Here is a 20,844-nt window from a genome sequence, read left to right as displayed (position 1 = left end):
AGTTTTGGGCAACTTACCTGATCGCCGTCGGTCCCACGGCGGCGATCAGCTCTCCTCCCGGTCCAGGGGGACTGCCTGTCTGCCCGGGCAGTCCCCCCTCGGCAGATCAGGACCCCACGGCCATGTGATCACTCGATCACATGACCGCAATAGGGGTCTGTGTATCTGCCTGCAGGGGGACTGTCTGTGCTGACAGGCAGTCTCCCTGCATCTGTAAAATCATAAAATAAAGTGTAAAAAAAAAACAATCAGTGTAAAAAAAAATAATAATATGTGTATATATATATGCTATATATACATGTATTATATCTATATATACCTATATATAATATATGTATATATATATCATATATAATGTCACACTAAGTGTATTTTTATATTTATATATACGTATATTAATATAAAATACACTTATATTTAAATTACACACACATATATATATATATATATATATATATATACAATATATATATACAATATATATAATAACTATATATATGGTATATATATATATATATATATTATTATAAAATACAAATAATATGTTAATAAAAATAAATAACAAAAAATAAAAATAATTTTTAATAATTAAAAAAAAAATTATATATATATTCAATTTTATTCTAATAGTATTTTGATATTGATATATATATATTTATATCAAAATACACTTAGAATGTAATGATATATATATCTATGGATAAATAAATAAATAAAAATAATACGAAATATACATATGTCCACATACATAATTACATAAATTTCATAAATATACACGTAGACGTCAAATATATAAATATGTATATATATTAAAATTCTACGTGCATATTTATGTAATCTTTTTACCTAATTAAGTAATTTTAATGATTGCAATTTGAGGGACCTGCCTGCCAACCCAGGCCAAAAGTCCAGATAATTTAATTTGCTAGCACTGTGTTTAACCCTGTAACTTTCCATGACACCCTAAATCCTGTACATGGGGGTACTGTTTTACTCGGGAGACTTCGCTGAACACAAATATTAGTGTTTCAAAACAGTAAAACATATCACAGCGATGATATTGTCAGTGAAAGTGAAGTTTTTTGCATTTTTTTTTTTTTTTTTTTAAATTCTTTATTTTGGTTGTGCACAGGATGAACAAACAGCCGGCTTGTGCCACAACAGCGACATCCGGTAGGATAGGTGAACAGTGGTATTGCATAGTGTGGCTTTTGATGTACAGGCACATTTTTTTATAGTATTGATATGTCTTCATAGGTGAAATACACGAGTTATGCTAAGCATTTTCATAGGTGAATTACACGAGTTACTCTAAGCATTTTTCATAGGTGAAATATACGAGTTACGCTAAGCATTAGTCATAATTGAAATACACGAGTTACGCTAAGCATTATTCATAAGTGAAATACACGAGTTACGCTAAGCATTTTTCCCAGGTGAAATACACGAGTTACCCTAAGCATTTTTCATAGGTGGAATACACGAGATGCGCTAAGCCTTATCCATAGGTGAAATACACGAGTTACGCTAGGCATTTGTCATAGGTGAAATACATGAGTTACGCTAAGCATTTGACATAGGTGAAATACATAAGTTACGCTAAGCATGTTTACTATTAAATAGCCTAGTTAGGACGATTATTCAGATAAAGTAACGTAAGGTATTATAAAACAAACTAAATGCAGTGTCATATAGAGATATTGCTAGGCTAAAGAGGAGAGTGCTGCCTCTTCTAGGTACTGCTTACCCTATGCCTATCAATGGCATCCAGACTGCCCCATATAACAGGATTGTAACTTCGAGCCCCCCACCCTGAGTCCCATGGCAGTCCATAGAGCCCATATCCCATGGCACAGCTCTAAGGGCATGTTTGACTTGTAGTCGTGGATGAGTGTGGAGCTTCGCACGTTCCCGCGTATGTGCCTTTCGAGGTGCTCGTGGAGGTAAGTCCTTTCGTGGGTGCGAGTCGTGGGTATGAGGGCGACCCCCCCTGAGCTGTAGTGCTAATAGCTCCCGGACTCCTGCCGGGTCCGGTCCTCGAGAGTGGTGTTGCTGCGGAGGTTCCTGCTTTTGGCTCTCTCCCTGCCGTGTTGCGCCCGGGTCTCGACTGTGTGGTCGTGGCGTGGCTGTATCTCGCTGTGGGTCTGGGGTGGGCTTTGTCACTTGGAAAGGTGCCCTTGAGTGTCGTCGGGATCGGGCCACAGTAAGCCGGGGGCTTCTCTGGGCTAGAGGACGCCGGGCTGGCTTCCGCGTTGAGCAGGCCTTTCGCCTGGATGGAGGTACCTCCGTTGTCGTTAGGCTTTCACGTTTTGAGGTTAGTCGGTGTGCCTGGGGTTTCATGCGGAGCCAGAATGCCTGCCAGGACTTTTCAAAGGCGGTCTCAAAGGGCTCAATTTCTCGATTGCCCCTTAGACCATCCGCCATCTTTGGTGACCATGCGGTCTTTACTCCATCTTGTCGACCCTGCTGAGGTGAGGTGGCACTCAGAGGGGACCGGGATATCCCCTGCCGGTCCAGGGGGGGGGGAACAGGGCTGTGCAGACTTTTTTGGCCGCCTGGAGTCCGGGGTCGGGAGGTCGGCCGTCTCCCCCAGCACCCTGACCGTCGACCGTAGTAGGCCGCAAGCTGAGGCTCCGTAAGCTTCCATCGGGTCACCCAAATTCAAGCTTGGGGAGTAGTTGAGTGTAGTGAGGGTGCTCCCTTGGTTGCCTAGGGCCGAGTTTCTCAGGTTTTGCCGCAGTTTTTAGCTGTTTTAACGTAGTTTACCAGGAGCTAGTAGCAAACACCGTTTTTTGCATTTTTCACACACAAACAGCTCTTTCACTGAGGATATTATTGCTGTGATATATTTTACTGTTCTGATACACTAATATTTGTGTTCAGCAAAGTCTCCTGAGTATAACAGTACCCCACATGTAGAGGTTTTATAGTGTTTGTGAAAGTTACAGGGTCAAATATAAGACTTTTTTTTTTTATTGAAATTTGTCAGATTGGTTAGGTTGCCTCTGAGAGCGTATGGTAGCCAAGGAATGAGAAATAGCCCCATGATGGCATACCATTTGCAAAAGAAGACAACCCAAGGTATTGCAAATGGGGTATGTTCCGCCTTTTTTAGTAGCCACTTAGTCACAAACACCGGCCAAAGTTAGCGTTTTTTTGCATTTTTAACACACAAACAAATATAAATGCTAACTTTGGCCAGTGTTTGTGACTAGGTGGCTACTAAAAAAGACTGGACATACCCCATTTTGAATACCCTGGGTTGTCTACTTTAAAAAATATGTACATGTTAGGTGTGTTTCGGGGATTTATGACAGATAACGGTGTAACAATGTCACTATTGATACATTTAAAATATATATATATATATATATATATATTGAAACAGCAATTTCCTACTTGTATTTATAGGCCTATAACTTGCAAAAAAAAGCAATAAAGCATGTAAACACTGGGTGTTTTTAAACTCGGGACAACATTTTGAATCTATTTGGCAGTTTTTTTCATTAGCTTTTGTAGATAAGTAAAAGATTTTTCAAGTAAAAGTCCAAAAACATGCTTTTTTTTTTTTTTTTCACCATATTTTATTATTTTTTTTAAATACAATATATGACATAATATAAATACTGGTATGTAAAGAAAGCCCTTCTTGTCGTGAAAAAAACAATATATAACTTGTATGGGAACCGTAAATGAGAGAGCGGAAAATTACAGCTAAACACAAACACCACAAAAGTGTTAAAACTGCTCTGGTCCTTAACGTACAAACATCGCAAAAACAGGCCAGTCCTTAAGGGGTTAAAAAATAATAATAATATAACAAAAAAATTACAATTATTATAATTAAAAAATAATAATAAAAATGCCCACCCCCCACCAAGGCTCTGCATCACACACACACTGCACTCATACACACACACGCACACACTGCACTCATACACACACACGCACACACTGCATTCATACACACACACACACTGCACTCATACACACACACACTGCACTCATACACACACACACACACTGCATTCATACACATACACTGTAAATAAAAATTAAATTAATATATTTTTTTTAAGATCTAATTTTATTTAGAAATTTACCAGTAGCTGCTGCATTACCTACCCTAGTCTTATACTCGAGTCAATAAGTTTTCCCAGTTTGTTGGGGTAAAATTAGGGGTCTCGGCTTATATTCGGGTCGGCTTATACTCGAATATACACGGTACATAGATTCTAAAAAAAACAAAAATTAAAGTGTAGGTACACTAAAAACTGAAACGGGGGTGTTAGTTAATGAAGACCAGGAAAAGGCAGGAATTTTAAATAACTATTTCTCCTCCGTATATATTAAGGAAGAACCCATGGCAATAGATGTGCAAATGATTACTACTAAAAACTTGCAGAATAATTGTAATTGGTTAACTTAAGACAAGGTGCTGCAGCAACTAAAGAAAGTCAATATAAACAAAGCTCCAGGGCCTGACGGTATCCATCCAAGTGTTCTTAAGGAACTAAGTGTAGAAATAATTGAACCTCTGTTTTTATTCTTTCAAGATTCTTTTCTTTCAGGAAGTGTTCCGGAGGATTGGAGGAAGGCAGATGTGGTTCCTATATTCAAAAAGGGTTCAAAATCCACGGAATCACCTAATGACATAACGGTACAAAAAAAACAGGCAGGACCCCATTAGACCACCAACCCCCCCCCCCCCCCCCCCCTTCCTTCACCCTTCCCACAACTCCCCCTCTACTGGCACGTTGCCAGTCCTTAGCCGCCATCCTCCCCCGCAACGTTAGGAGATAGAGACAGCTTCACCAACTAATTGGACCGTCACAAGAACTCTTAGATGAACCACAACAGGGCCTCGATATATACGTATAGCTATCTAATGTGACTGTTAGAACTGTGAACAATTGCACATAATGTTATGTGACCCCAATATGTAACACCTGAAATGTTCCCTCTTCTCTTCTGTATCCCACAGATGTATGTGTGGAAATCTATTCACAAACCGGACTTTAAATAGGACACGAGGCCATGCGTTTAGACTGGAAGAAAGAAGATTTAGTCTAAGGCAAAGGTTTTTTTTACTATAAGAACAATCAGGATGTGGAATTCTCTGCCTGAAGAAGTGGTTTTATCAGAGTCCATACAGATGTTCAAACAGCTACTAGATGCATACTTTCAAAAACAAAATATTCAAGGATAAAATCTTTCAATGTAGGGTAATAACTGCTTGATCCAAGGATAAATCTGACTGCCATTCTGGGGTAAAGAATGCATTTTTTTCCCTAGCTTGTTGCAAAATTGTGCTTTAAACTGTTTTTGTTTGCCTTCTTTTGGATCAACAGCAAAAAACAAATGTGAGGAAGGCTGAACTTGATGGGCACAAGTCTCTTTTCAGCTATGTAACATTTCATTATTTGTGTGTTATTAGTTTAAGCAGACTATGGTTGTCTATTGTGACTTAGATGATGATCAGATCACATTTTTTGACCAATTTGTGCAGAAATCTATATCATTCCAAAGGGTTCACATACTTTTTCTTGTAACTGTATGCAATGTTTGAGTTAGATTGCAGGAGTGTGTATGTTGCGCTGGTGTTTATATGTATGTGTGTTAATGTGTAAGTATGTATTTATGAACTGCTTGCATACATTCAAGCAGTCACACACATACATATAAATACACCGACACATACACACACAAACATTGATACATGCACAAACCATGACAGACACACATTAACATAAAAACACACACCATGACACAGATGCGCGCGCACACACACACACACACACACAGATGCACACCCTGACACACGTGATTTATTTTTATTTATTTTTTTATATTTCCAGCCACCCTCCTGTTAGCTTACCTTGCTTGGAGTTCTGCTGGCTGGTGGGAGTAAGGGGTCTGGCGTGCTCATCTCCCTCCCGCGCTGCCTCCCTGCATGACGCAGGGAGGAAGTGACAGCCGACATTGTTCATCAGCTGTTCATCAGTTAGGTTTCCCGGTACTATAATCATAGCACAAGGAAAACATTCAGCGGCGCCCATGTGGGCCCGTTGTGGCACCCTGGTGTATTATATATGTATATTTATATATGTATGTATATATGTTGTGGCGAAACCAGCTTCGCCACTGTGAACTGGAGAGGCCTGGTTGCTAGCCTCCTGCCCAGCGATTATGGCCCTGGGAGATTGGGCCCTTTAAGAACAGTGTTCGTCCCTTTAATGACTATGGGAGAAGGATTGGCACTTACTAGAGGGCACTTGGGATACAGCCGAAGTTACCGAAGGTGCCGAAGTCGTCGAAGTGACCGGCATCGGACAAAGGACCACGTGGCGGCGCCATTTTAACTCGAACACCGCCGACCCGTACCATCGACTGCACTTCGACTAAAGTCGAAGTACCGAACACACTTCGAACGGGTCGTTTTTATACCAGGAAGGGACCGACCGCACAGCCCAAATCCATGGAACTATTTTGGGCAAGAAAAGGTGCTTGCGGTCGGTCATAAAAGGACTTCCGTGTAAGTTTTTATTTACTGAAGAGATTGGTATGATTTTTGAGAGTGTTTATGTTTAAAGTATGCTGAGTCTGAATATGTGGTTTTTATGTGGATGTGATGTATGGTTTCAAAGTTATGAAAGTTGTGTAAAAGTATATTTTACACTGTATGTATAATGGGATTATGTGTCACACTAAGGGGAGGGGATGTGTGGGAGGTAACATCTATGTCATTGGTTCTTTTATGCCTCCCCCTGGGTGTGGCCTGTATGTGTGAGTTGGAAATAAAAGCCAGGCTGGATGAGCCAGTCCAGAGTTCCTGCTTAACCCTGAAGCTGAAGTGTTGTCTCTTTCTTGGGGGAAGGGGACTGTATGCCGATTGCCAGGAGTGTAAGCTGTTCGTATTGCTTTTCCTGTTCGGCTGCTTCCAGGGTTCGTGTGTCTGCTGTTCGAGAGTTGGTGAATCCGTGCAGTTTGGGAGTTCGGGAAATTGGTGCTTATAGTAGCTGCTGGTCTATGGAAAAGGGGATTATCGCCTAAACGGATTTTATTCCCTTTTATGCTGAAACGGTCCGCAACATATGTATATTTTTTAAAATAATTTATAATATATTATACATATATAATATAAAACATATTTGATTTTTTTTTTTTTTTTTAACTTTTAGTAGTCTTGGGGATTGCCTGACAGTTCAGGCAGTCCCCATCCAGGCAGCTCCATAGACCCCTATTGCGGCCATATGATCATAAAGGCAGCCCCCCCCCCCCCCCCCCCCGACCGGGATCACCAGTCCAGGTAAGTCCCGATCGGCAGGATTTCTAGGCCTATTCCTTTAAGGACGGCATAGCATCCTCGCCGTCCTTAAGGGGTTAGTAGATGGAACATTTTGCGATCCACTTAAAGATGGATATTATGGCACTAGAAAAAGTGCGGAGGCAGGCTACAAAGTTAATAAAAGGAATGGAAGATTTCAGTTGTGAAGAAAGGTGGGACGCCGGCTTGGCCAAACAGCACCTCCTAATAGAGATGCATTAAATCAATTGAATCCGTGCATCTCTATGAGGTAAATTCAGCTTCTAGAGTGGAGAGAGAGTGGAGACGCTGAAAGCAGTATTGACCCAGGAAGAACCTTCAGCGGTCATCTGAAGAGTGGCCAAAGGAGGTGCCCTTAGGGGACAATGTAAAGACAGCCTTTTCCGTGAAAAGGCAGTGTTTGCATGAAAATGCATACAGGGAACAATTACACACCATAACAACTACATTAACCTGTAGTTGTTTTAGTGACTAGTGTCCCTTTAATGGTTTCATGCCAGCAACAACTTAATTTATTGGTCATATTATCAAGTTACATTGTCAAGCTCTCAAGGGTAATTTCCAGGGTATGAAGAATTAAACAAACCAAAAAAAAAAACAATCAACTTTTTTTTTATTGCATCTTCAATATGTTTTGATAGCAACACTCAAGTTATCCCACAGGTTGCAAATTTTTGGATGGCTTGATATTTTACAAAGGAAGGTAGTGACTGTGATATCCAAGCAGTTAAGTCATACAATATAATAATGATAGTGCTCATATCTAGAATATCAAGACGGGTCATGGAAAACCATAATGTTATATCCATTTAAGCATCTCTGATGTGGGTGTCTGAGGATCTGGAGAGAAAGCTACGCATTGGCTCCAAATTTACTTGACAGTTTGCTGATCAGATTCATCACCTTAGGATTTCCCTGGTACTTTGATATATTGGCGGGGTTCTGAGCCACATCCTGAAATGCAGACATGACCTCTGGGTCCTGTTGAGGAAAAACAAACAAGGTACTTTAACCGCTTAAGGACTGAGGCAATTGTACAAGTTGTGATTCAAACGAAACATAAACAAAACTTAATTTATGCTATATGTCTGTTCAACCAGAATTCATATTAAATGCACCCACACTTTTTATATATAATTTTGTTCAGGGGAAACAGGGCTTTCGTTTCATATCAAATATTTATGTATGAAACATAATTTAATATGAATAAAATATAAAAAAAGTAAGAAATTGGGGGGGCGGGGCTGGACCGCCGAGCTGGACGGTCGCACTCGACACCAGCTCCTGCAAACTAGGCCCAGATTGGCACCAAACCTGCAATTTTGGGCAGAAAACTGTCCAGCACCGGTGGCCCTCAGCGGGCAGAGAGCCCTGGATCTAGGGAGAGGCTGGCCGAACGGGCTTCAGTCCCCAGGAGGAGGGTTCCTCATCGGCACCTCGTGGCCTACTCAGGCGGTAGGAGGGGTAGACGGCCGCTGCCCCACTAACTGCCGATCAGCGCTCAGCCATGAGTCGGACCTGCTGGGAACTGGCCCCAAACCCCCTCCTTGGACCGGGGGGGTGATCCCGGTCCGCACCCTCAGGATCCGAGCACCTCGACGCACAGTAACTGGGTCGCAAAGACCCGCAACCCAAGCACTGCAATCAATATGGCGGAGGCCATGTGCGATGGCACAAAGCCTGCATACACCATCGAACTCAAACAAGATACTCACCTCCGCTGTGGCTGGAATCTAGGAGGCCTTCTTCATCCTCTGGGCACAGTACAGGACGACGCACTGATTCACCGGCTGCCCGCAACCGCTACTACACAGCGGGGCCTGCCGACACGTGTGAAGCAGCAGTCAAGCACTCACACAAATCCCTGCTGCCGAGAAGCGTATCACATGCTGCAAACACCCTGCAGAGTACCAGCCTAGTGAACAGCACCCAGCGACTGGAGGCAGACCGGGCACCCTGGTACTCGTGGCTGTCAGAGATCTACACACCACAGGCTCCGAACGGCACCGGCTACACGTGGCACCTCCTGAGCAGAGACTTTCCTTCAGCAGAGGACTCTAAATTGCGAGCAGTACGCATTCACCCCCAAAAAGGCATCGGATGAGTCACCTCAAGAAGGGGACTTAATGTTAGGCAAAGAACCCAATATTCCCTACCAGATGAACTCCCACGACTGCATTTGCCTCCAGACTGGTCAGATACTGGCAGTACATTGGGGTATTCTTGTACTCATCTGTTTCAACTATTATTTCTATCATAGTCTCTCTTTCCTTGTTTTAATTGTTATTAAGGGACTCATACCTGTGTAGTACGAATCGCCTGGGGGGGCCTCTCATAAGTCCGCACAGTCTCTACTTACAATTCAGTGCTACCATATGTATCACCCATAATCTAACTAAAGGTTAAAGCATGTCATAACTACCCTAGTTTACCTATCTTATAATAGAATGACATTCATTTACCAATCTTGTAATCGCATAGTCAGCCAGTATAGCCTGATTATTACAATCTGTTTTATCGTTCTACTTAATGTAACCAAAAAAAAAAAAAAAAAATGTGCATGTCTTCTCACTGCCTTACTGCTTACAAGCTATGTATTTTATCCCCTGTCACAAGCTGTTGGGGCGTGACAAGTCGCATGTAATTATCTGCACTTCAAAAATAAAGAATTTAAAAAAAAAAAAAAGTAAGAAATTATGAAATTGTGTTTTTTTTTTCGTTCTGCATGGTATTTTAACTGTGAATGGCATAACACTGTTAGCGGTTACGGCAATAAAATACACATATTTGTATTCAGCGATGTCTCACAAGTAAAACAGTATCCAAAATGTACAGGTTTTATGGTGTTTTGGAAAGGTTAAATATAAATGGTAGCCCAAGAATGAGTATTACCCCCATGATGGGATACCATTTGCAAAAGTAGACAACCCAAGGTATTACAAATTGGGTATGTCCAGTCTTTTTTAGTGGTCACATAGCCACAAACCCTGGCCAAATGTAGCGTTTATATTTGTTTGTGTGTTTAACACAAATTTTGGCCATTATTTGTGACTAAGTGTCTACTAAAAAAAGACTTGACATTCCCCATTTGCAATACCTTGGGTTGCCTACTTTTGTAAATGGTATGCCATTATGGGGGTAAATCTCATTCCTGGGCTACTATACGGTCTCAAAGGCAACATAACTAATCTGGCAAATTTCAATGTGAAAAAACTGAAATGCAAGCCTTATATTTGACTCTGTAACTTTTGAAAACACCATAACCCTGTACATGGGGTGTACTGTTATACTCGGGTAATTTCGCTGAACACAAATATTAGTGTTTTAAAACTGTAAAATGTATCAGAATAATGATATGGTCAGTGAAAGTGCAGTTTGTGTGTAAAAATGCAATAAATGGCTGACAATATCATCATTGTGATACATTTTACTGTTTTGAAACACTAATATTTGTATTCAGCCAAAACTCCCGAGTAAAACAATAACCCTATGTACAGGTTTTATAGTGTCTTGGAAAGTTACAGGGTTAAATATAGGGCCTGCGAACCAAATTCTGTGGACTTTCTGCCTGGGTTGTCAGGCCGGTCCCTCAAACCATAATTAATAAAAGTATTTAATTATGTAAAAATATTACATAAATATATACGTAGAATTAAAATATGTTTATGAGAGAGAGATATACATATATATTTATATATAATTGTGTTCTATGTGTATTTTGATATCAACATATATTAATATCAAAATACAGTTAGAACAAAATTACACATGTATTACAAACTTTTATTAATTTTATTTTTTTTAGATTATATATAAAATTATAAATATATATGTAAAATATCATTCTAAGTACACTTAGAGACATAGTATAAGTATATACCGTATATACTCGAGTATAAGCCGACCCGAATATAAGCCGAGGCCCCTAATTTTATCCCAAAAAACTGGGAAAACTTATTGACTCGAGTATAAGACTAGGGTGGGAAATGCAGCAGCTACTGGTAAATTTCTAAATAAAATTAGATCCTAAAAAAAATATATTAATTGAATATTTATTTACAGTGTGTGTATAATGAATGCAGTGTGTGCGTATGTGTGTGTGTATGAGTGCAGCGTGTGTGTATGAGTGCAGTGTGTGCATGAATGCAGTGTGTGTGTGCATGAATGCAGTGTGTGAATGCAGTGTGTGCAGGGCCGGTGCAAGGATATTTGCCGCCGTAGGCAAAAAAATTTTTGCCGCCCCCTCCCCCCCCATATGTCCTGACTTCCCCTCCTCCTCCCTCAGTGGTCCTTACCTCCCCACCCCCGTGTTCCTTCACTCCCCCCCCCAGTGGTCCTGACTCACCCCTCCCCCAGTGGTCCTTACCCTCCCCTCCCCTAGTGGTCCTTACTTCCCCCTCCCCTCCCATAGTGGTCCTTATCCCACTCCCTCCCTCTCATAGTGGTCCTTATCCCCCTTCTCCCTCCCATAGTGTTCCTTATCCCCCCCATCCCTCCCATAGTGGTCCATATACCCCCCCCCCCCCTCCCTCCCATAATGGTCCTTATACCCCCCTCCCTCCCATAGTGGTCCTTATCCCACCCCCTCCCATAGTGGTCCTTATACTCCCCCTCCCTCCAACAGTGGTCCTTATACCCCCCTCCCTCCCACAGTGGTCCTTATACCCCCCTCCCTCCCATAGTGGTCCTTATACCCCCCCCTCCCTCCCATAGTGGTCCTTATACCCCCCTCCCTCCCATAGTGGTCCTTATACCCCCCTCCCTCCCATAGTGGTCCTTATACCCCCCTCCCTCCCATAGTGGTCCTTATACCCCCCCTCCCATAGTGGTCCTTATCCCCACCCTCCCTCCCATAGTGATCCTTACCCCCCCTCCCTCCCATAGTGGTCCTTATACCCCCCTCCCTCCCATAGCGGTCCTTATACCCCCCTCCCTCCCATAGCGGTCCTTAACCCACCCCCTCCCTCCCATAGTGGTCCTTATACCCCCCCCCTCCCATAGTGGTCCTTATACCCCCCCTCCCTCCCATAGTGGTCCTTATACCCCCCTCCCTCCAATAGTGGTCCTTATACCCCCCCTCCCTCCCATAGTGGTCCTTATCCCCCCCTCCCTCCCATAGTGGTCCTTATACCCCCCTCCCTCCCATAGTGGTCCTTATACCCCCCCTCCCTCCCATAGTGGTCCTTATACCCCCCCTCCCTCCCATAGTGGTCCTTATACCCCCCCTCCCTCCCATAGTGGTCCTTATATCCCCCCTCCCTCCCATAGTGGTCCTTATACCCCCCCTCCCTCCCATAATGGTCCTTATCCCCCCCCTCCCTCCCATAGTGGTCCTTATCCCCCCTCCCTCCCATAGTGGTCCTTATACCCCCCTCCCTCCCATAGTGGTCCTTATACCCCCCCCTCCCTCCCATAGTGGTCCTTATACCCCCCCTCCCTCCCATAGTGGTCCTTATACCCCCCCCCTCCCTCCCATAGTGGTCCTTATACCCCCCTCCCTCCCATAGTGGTCCTTATACCCCCCTCCCTCCCATAGTGGTCCTTATACCCCCCTCCCTCCCATAGTGGTCCTTATACCCCCCCTCCCTCCCATAGTGGTCCTTACCCCCCCCCTCCCTCCCATAGTGGTCCTTACCCCCCCCTCCCTCAGCGGTCCTTACACCCCCCCTCCCTCCCATAGCGGTCCTTAACCCACCCCTCCCTCCCATAGTGGTCCTTATACCCCCCCCCCCTCCAATAGTGGTCCTTATACCCCCCCTCCCTCCCATAGTGGTCCTTATCCCCCCCTCCCTCCCATAGCAGTCCTTATACCCCCCTCCCTCCCATAGTGGTCCTTAACCCACCCCCTCCCTCCCATAGTGGTCCTTAACCCACCCCCTCCCTCCCATAGTGGTCCTTATACCCCCCCCCCCCTCCCATAGTGGTCCTTATACACCCCCCCCCCCCTCCCATAGTGGTCCTTATACCCCTTTTTTATTATTATTTTTTTTTTTATTATTTTATTTCTTTTTTTTTTTTTTCGTCCCCCCTCCCTGCTTGATATATGGCCTTCCCTGGTGGTCCAGTGGCAGTTCAGTGGGGGGAGAGGGGGGCTGGCAGAGCTGTACTTACCTGTTCTGCAGCTCCTGTCAGCTCTCTCCTCCTCTGCGCCGTCAGTTCTGCTCTTCTGTCAGCTCCCAGTGTAAATCTCGCGAGAGCCGCGGCTCTCGCGAGACTTACACTGGGAGCTGACCGAGGTGCTGAACGGACGGCGCAGAGGAGGAGAGAGCTGACAGGAGCTGCAGAACAGGTAAGTACAGCTCTGCCAGCCCCCCTCTCCCCCCAGTCTGTATTATGGCAATGCAAATTGCCATAATACAGACTCTGACTCGAGTATAAGCCGAGTTGGGGTTTTTCAGCCCAAAAAATGGGCTGAAAAACTCGGCTTATACTCGAGTATATACGGTATATATATATATATATATAATTATAAGTATATATATAATTTACTTTTACACTGTTCTAATTTTTTTTTAAAAAACGTTATTGCAGGCATCAGGTGGACTGCCTGTAGTTCCAGGCAGGCCCCCTGCAGGCACAGCTGTGGACAGCTATTATGTCCATGTGATCGTGACGTCATCACGATCACATGGCTATGGAGGGCCAGATCAGCCGCAGGGGAACTGCCTGGGATTGCCGGCGATCAGTTAAGTACTAAGGATGGCATGGATATACTATGCTGCCTGCAGGCATTTAGGGCCGGGTCCCCAAGGATGGCATAGTACGCCCGCCCTCCTTAAGGGATTAATTCATGCAGGCAATTTGTTATTGGAGTTAACACTAGGTTATATATATATATATATATATATATATATATATATATATATATATATATATATATATATATATATATATATATATATATATATATATATATATATATATATATATATATCAATTTTACCCGAAAGTGCTCAGGAGCTTAAAAAATACAAATTGCTTGTGAATATTAGTGCACATAGATTTGAACATTTGAATATTTCCACATTTTAGCACAACACTTGTCTGTGATTTATAATGTAAATATTAAATTAAAGTAAAATACATTTTGTTAATGCCCTCTACATAACTAAAGTATTATAATTTTTCCAGATGAACAGGAAATTATATATATATATATATATATATATATATATATATATATATATATATATATATATATATATATATATATATTTATGGGCACTCTAAAAACTACAACATCCACAGTTATTGTAAACGAGATCAGCTAACTCCACTATAGCATGACCAAGCCCAGACATTAATTTATACACAGCCGCAGCCGGACAGAATATGGTTAATTTTAGTGGTAATGGTGCATCTTTGGGGCGTTCCCCCATTTCTTTTGTAGTTTTGGAGCAGTTGAACAAAAATCACAATTCTTGTAGCCTGAGCCCACCTCTTCCCCATAGTAGCACTGATAATGTGACTATTAAAAATATACTTTCTGTGAATCCTTTACATTTTACCAGTAGCTTCTACTCTCTGTTAACATCCTTTAGCAATCACAAATTTCCCATGCTACCTCTTGTCTCAAATCCACCATCCTTAGATTGTAAGTTCATGGACTATCTAACTAAGCACTTTGTATTGAGTTTCAGTGACTAGATCTCCGTTTACAGGCAGGGTCCTCTTTACATTTTGTATTTGTCTGTATATTGTACGTTTTCCCCTAATTGTACAGCACTGCGGAATATGCTGACACGTTATAAATATCAGTAATAAATAAACACAGATCTGTTATTGTTTTTCAGCCTATAAGGAAATATAAGTTTTTTTACTTGCATTGCGGCCAATACTTCAGGATCAGAAAGTATTTCACTGACACCAGGCATCCCTGCCATTCCTCCCAAGCCACTAGGAAAACCTAAGAAATAAAAATAAAAATATACTATATTTATAATAATTGATAATGCACATCAAGAGCAATGTAGTTTAACAAAGTAACATAGAAGTCACAGATTTGTGTAGCAGGTAGAAATGGGTAGCAGCTGTTTTGAACGCAATACCATTTATCTGAAGGCATTGGTGAGTCTGTAACGGTGTCAGTAGCGCAGAGGAAAACTATAACCATCTAACTAATAGATCCTTTTTTGCGAACTTGGTGTCTTATTGCCGTTACATAGAGGATATGTTTTTTTTTTATCTGGAAAAAGACTTATCCAACCTACAAATGGTTTTATCCTATCTTAATAATAACGACTGGGGAATTATTTTAACCTCAACCCAAAGTTGCAAAGAAATACATTTTTAGACAAAACAATTTTTATTGAAGACTCCAACATTTGCACAAAGAACTTCTTTAAAACTGTAGACACAAACAGCTATATTGACAAGAAGAATGGCCACCATACCCCTTGGCTAGCAAACGCCCCCAAATTCCAGTTTTTTAGGAATCAAAAGAAATTGCACTAAAGAACAAGATTTTGTCATTTAGGCATCCGGAATTAAAACACAATTCATAGAGAAAGGATACGACGAGCAACAACTAAATAGAAGTAAAAAATATTGAAAACAAAACAATTACTAACCTATATAACTAAAATAACAAAAAGCTGCCCTACATTTGCAATTACAATGGTCAACATAAAGTACGCAAATTCATTCACCAATGCTGGCCTTTATTACAGGACGATCCAATCTTGAAAAATATATTCCCTCCAAAACCACAAATAGCCTATAGAGATAAAACCTTAAAGCACACAGTAAAAAGTAGCTTCAGAACTACGAATCCCAAAAACGTTTTACAAAACAAATCATAGGATTCTACGGTTACAGTACTTGCCACACATGTAGAGAAACATGTAGTGAGAAAATACATTAATTTGGAAGAATATTTAAATAAAATATATAAAATCAAAGATCAACTGACGTGCTTTTTGAAAAACATATATCCTTTAAAATTCCCTTGTAATCTAATCTAATTTTTATTTTATATTCTTTATTTCCATTGTGCAGAGTAGAATAATAAAGCCTGCTTTGCCACAACAGCAAATGCAAGTGCATGTCAAACAAAAGGAACAAGTATATGGCAGTTAGAGGAATCAGGCTAGTGTGTCCATGGTTATGAGCATCAGTGGTGTCTGGTAGAGCAAGCACCATGGGCACAGGGGTATGCTAATTAGTTTGAAAAGACGTGAAAATTACACGAAAGTAGACTGTTAGGGAGTCTAAGTATTTACCCCCCACAGGGTAGAAGAGTATGGGTCAGGAAAGTCACAAATGTGTAGCAGAACCCCTAAGTTATTAGAGCCCCTCCTTGAGTCTGTAGATAAGGTACGATATTCTAATATCAAGACTTGGAGGGGTTGGGTGGCTTCCGTTATGGTCCCTAGTGACCAAGGGCGCAGTATAGGCCCTATGCAACATGGGGGACTGTAAATTGTCAGATCAAGCTAATTAAGCATCCATACTAGTCACATTAATTTGTAAAGAGCCTAAAAACCGGACATCCGCCTCGTCTCCCATCTCATCTTCAGTGCGAAAGGTACAATTATATCCAGTGTGGGCAGTGTATTTTCACCACCTCAACTCATTTCCTGAAGATGTGGTTGTGTCAGTAAGGTCGGGTCCCAATTCCCATCCTCACCGGGTGGTTGACCATCTAGCATAAATAGGTCAGTGATCTTATGATGGTTTATTAGTATAGCCCTAAAGGGAAAAGAAGGATTAAAGTAAAAATATTATAGGTAGATTGAGCATGACAAAGGATATGAAGAGTGGGGTATAGGGTGTTGGGGTGTTAGGGAAGGCCCCCCGCTCACCACCCCTCAGCCATCTCTTTCCGCCAGGAATATGATCGAGGGTCTCCACCTCTCATCATGCTTGCCATCTGTGCCGGACAAACGCCTGAATTGATTTTGCTGCCTTGATCTCCTCCACTCTCTCCATCCATTGTTCTAGTGTCGGCGGTGCGATTAGCTTCCATAGTGTAGGTATCAAAGCATTGAGGAGGTGTGAGAGTATTGACTTCTTATACTTACTGATTGGAAGTGTAGCGTAAAGTGCAAAAGTACCTGGTCAATGCCCAATGGTATATCATCTCCCAAGATTTCTGAGATCTTAGCTAGAACCTCTTCCCAGGACGGTCGTATCTGAGCGTAATCCCACTATTTAAGTCTCACAATGCCTTTGGACATATTGCATCTTGTCAGGTTATTTATATCGGCAGACATTTGTGCTATGATAGAAATACAAAGTGTATATTCTGAAGTCAATCTAAATAGACCAGACTCCATTTTGTATCTTCAAGTTAACAAAGAGACACAACATTTCTATCCTCTCTCTAAAACTGACTGCTTTGCCCAAGCTGAATGGAATGTCTTGTATATAAACAAACCAAATAGATAAGACATTGAGAATGGGGGTGGACAGACTGTCTAATTACAAATGGAATATAATAAATTCTAAAAACCCAGACCTGGGTGACAGAGGATTAAATAATTACATTTTACTTTCGATATTGTACAACGTCCCATTATAGTTTAAGGTGAAACTTAGTTCACAAACTATCAATTTTAGGAATTATAGCAGAAAATGGAGACGCATAGTCTGAAGAAATCCTCTTGATCTGACAGAAAATATAAGTTATAGGCCACGTATAGATAACGTAAATGACGTCAAAAATAGCCACCAGGAAAAGTTAACTCTTTCCTGGATAGGTATGTGTAGTGGAACAATACTGCCATCTAGAGTCCAAATACGAGAATGGTTACCTAGAAGGCAACCACACCCCACATTTGTGATTGGCTATCACTTAGAGGAATTTCCCCTTTAAAAAGTTAAGACAAGGGAAGAGTCGAGAATTCAAAGATTGAAGAGAGACACATTACGACACTCTGGGGATTCAGAGAGATCCAGGCAGAATCGGGTGATCAGAGTAACCAAGAAACTCTTACACTCCATGCAGAGAAAGAGATCCATGACATTTAGCTACCTGAGGATATCTGATGAGAAAATATCTACTTAACTGGTAAATATATAGGCATTTAATTAATTAATTTAAATTAATTAAAATTAATAGCATGATATATGACTGGATAAATCGTGATTAGAGTTCATATTTAGAAATCTTAATTATTAAAGGATATATATATATATATATATATATATATATATATATATATATATATATATATATATATATATATATATATATATATATATATATATATATATATATATATATATATATATATGGTTATAGCATCCCATCTGCAGCTGGGATTAATATAGCCATTAATGTGTTTGTGTGATTAATATCACGTTAGCATATCATGACCATTTATCCAGCTGTATTGATTGGTTCTAAAATAAGATAAAATATCTATTTAGACAAATTAATTAAAATATCAGCTTATGTAACATGTAGATTTCTCATTGGATGGATCAAGGAGTGGTTACTGACTATTTAAATATTATTTTGTATTTAAAATTACACAAGAGTAGATCTTAAATCCCTAGAAGAGGTCTAGCCAGCATTGAAAGGGTTACTTCTGCCAGCTGAAAGTTTTACTGCAGCTCGAAGGAATGCTCTTTCTCCCTGTGAAACCTATCGTAAATCAGTCTTGACAGCTAATGGAGTCTATGCTGTACTAACCAGGAAGTAAATTGCCTATTGTATTGCATATTGTTTTATACTGAATATTCATTGATTATTGCCATATTGTATTGCATATTCATGTTATACTCAAATTAAATTGATTATTATCATGCATGTTACTCATCATTATTAATTTAAATTGTTAAAAATAAAAATTTATTTTTATAACAATTTGTGATTTTAATTACCGATATATGGTTTACCTTTCACTTATAACGATAACAATTAGGGATCTGAGAATTGAAATCGTGGGCAATTCTCTCTGTTTACAATTATTATCCCATAAATATCCCCACAAATTGGAGGCACGCTGCTGAGATCGTTTAAGTTGAAATTATATTCCATATACAATAATAATATTTGTGTAATTCATGCAATTAATCTTAATATAGAAAAGAGTTTTGTATTGAGATTAAATCACTGTATAAAATATGGCCAGCGGCAGCGATACATCTGTAACAGATAATTGTGAAATAATTGAAGACCTAAGAAAAAATGCTCTAATCAATATTCATAAACATATGAAAAATGATTTAAGCTATGATGTTTGGTTAAAAAGTATTGAATGGGATGCTAAATGCACGCTGATAACTGATGAACACATACTAAGAAACCTTAAAGTAATTGCTGAACAAAAGAACATAGAGAAAAAGATGGGGTACATAATACACTCTTGGCCTTTCTTTATGACAGCACTTCTTAAGGCGTTAGATGAAAACAAGGCATTGAATACCAAACTGGACACGTACAGTGAACAATTTGGCATTCAAGATGGGAAATACCAAGATTTACTTGCTGAGCATAAAACTCGTCAGGCTGATCATGAAAAAGAATTGACAGCTTTGATGGATAAATATGCACAGGAAATAAATCAGCTCAAAATGCAATTGGATAAATATGAAAAGGAAAGCCAGGAATCAGGCAGTGAAGTTGATAGCCATCATTCTGTGCCAAAAAGTTGCACAAAAATGAAAGAAAAGACTATCTATAAATCCCCTCCTTGTCATGATTTTCCCACACCAGACCAGGTTTTCATAAAACAGTCTGTAAGGAATGAGGTGAGTAATTCAGGAATATCACCTGTGAAACAGAATTCTCCATCTCCTGGCATTGCCAAACAACCTTGGCAATCTTGGGCAGAACAGTTTGAAAAAGCTGTCTTGGCCAAACTTGAGAGGGAGAGTCCAGTTCAAGGTGATAGGAATGAAAACAGACATGGTTCTGTGCACTGGCAGGATTCTGATGCTGATCAGAATTGTGACAGTGAACAAGAAGCTCAGAGTGATGGGAGTGAAAGTGATTGCACTGTCCACTCTGAAGGCCATGTGACTGATATGCCATCTGCACTGTTGTACGGTTCTAATTCCTCTTCAGCAGACAGATCGCATAGACGTTTACCCAAAAACAGAAACAGAAGTCGTAAATCAACGACGCCTGTTTATGAATCGCCTAAGGTTGTTAAGTTCCTTAGAGAGACTATCCCACAATTTTCTAGAGGTGCAGGAAACATATCTGAACATCTGGAAAATTATGATAGAGCAATGAATTCATTGGGCATGTATGATGACATTCAAAAGAAATGGTTCATTACATGGACCTTTGATTCAATGTGCCGTGTTTATCTTGAAAGTCTTCAAGCTATGCAGTTAATGTCCTGGTCCAAGATGAAATATGAAATAATCATGGAATATGGTAAGTATAAAACCGTTGCTTCTGCAAAGAAGGCGCTTTATAACTTAAAGTGCCGTCCAGATCAAAGCCCCAGAGAATTTTTAGTAATTCTTAAAAATGCATACTCCGTGGCCCAAAGAAAACCCAGGTATGAAAGCACAGATTTCAAAGATCTGTATTTTCATGCCATGCCTGTAAACATACA

At 40.7% G+C, this 20,844-nt stretch overlaps 1 protein-coding gene across 1 annotated transcript in view; it reads right to left on the bottom strand.

The window, feature by feature from the left end:
* Positions 1-7,923: 7,923 nt before the first annotated feature.
* ST13 (ST13 Hsp70 interacting protein) overlaps positions 7,924-20,844 on the bottom strand; it is a 158,432-nt gene continuing 145,511 nt past the window's right edge. Inside the window, exons 8-9 of the mRNA XM_063428168.1 lie at positions 15,148-15,233; positions 7,924-8,308 (exon numbers count right to left, since the gene is read on the bottom strand). Of these exons, the coding sequence (XP_063284238.1) occupies positions 8,180-8,308; positions 15,148-15,233 (215 nt within the window). The 3' untranslated portion in view covers positions 7,924-8,179. The remainder of the gene's footprint in view (positions 8,309-15,147; positions 15,234-20,844) is intronic.

Source organism: Pelobates fuscus, chromosome 7 (assembly GCF_036172605.1).
Source record: "Pelobates fuscus isolate aPelFus1 chromosome 7, aPelFus1.pri, whole genome shotgun sequence".
In the NCBI taxonomy this organism is placed as follows: domain Eukaryota; kingdom Metazoa; phylum Chordata; class Amphibia; order Anura; family Pelobatidae; genus Pelobates; species Pelobates fuscus.
Note: the sequence above shows the minus strand (reverse complement) of the source record. Positions and strands in the feature narration are given on the sequence as shown.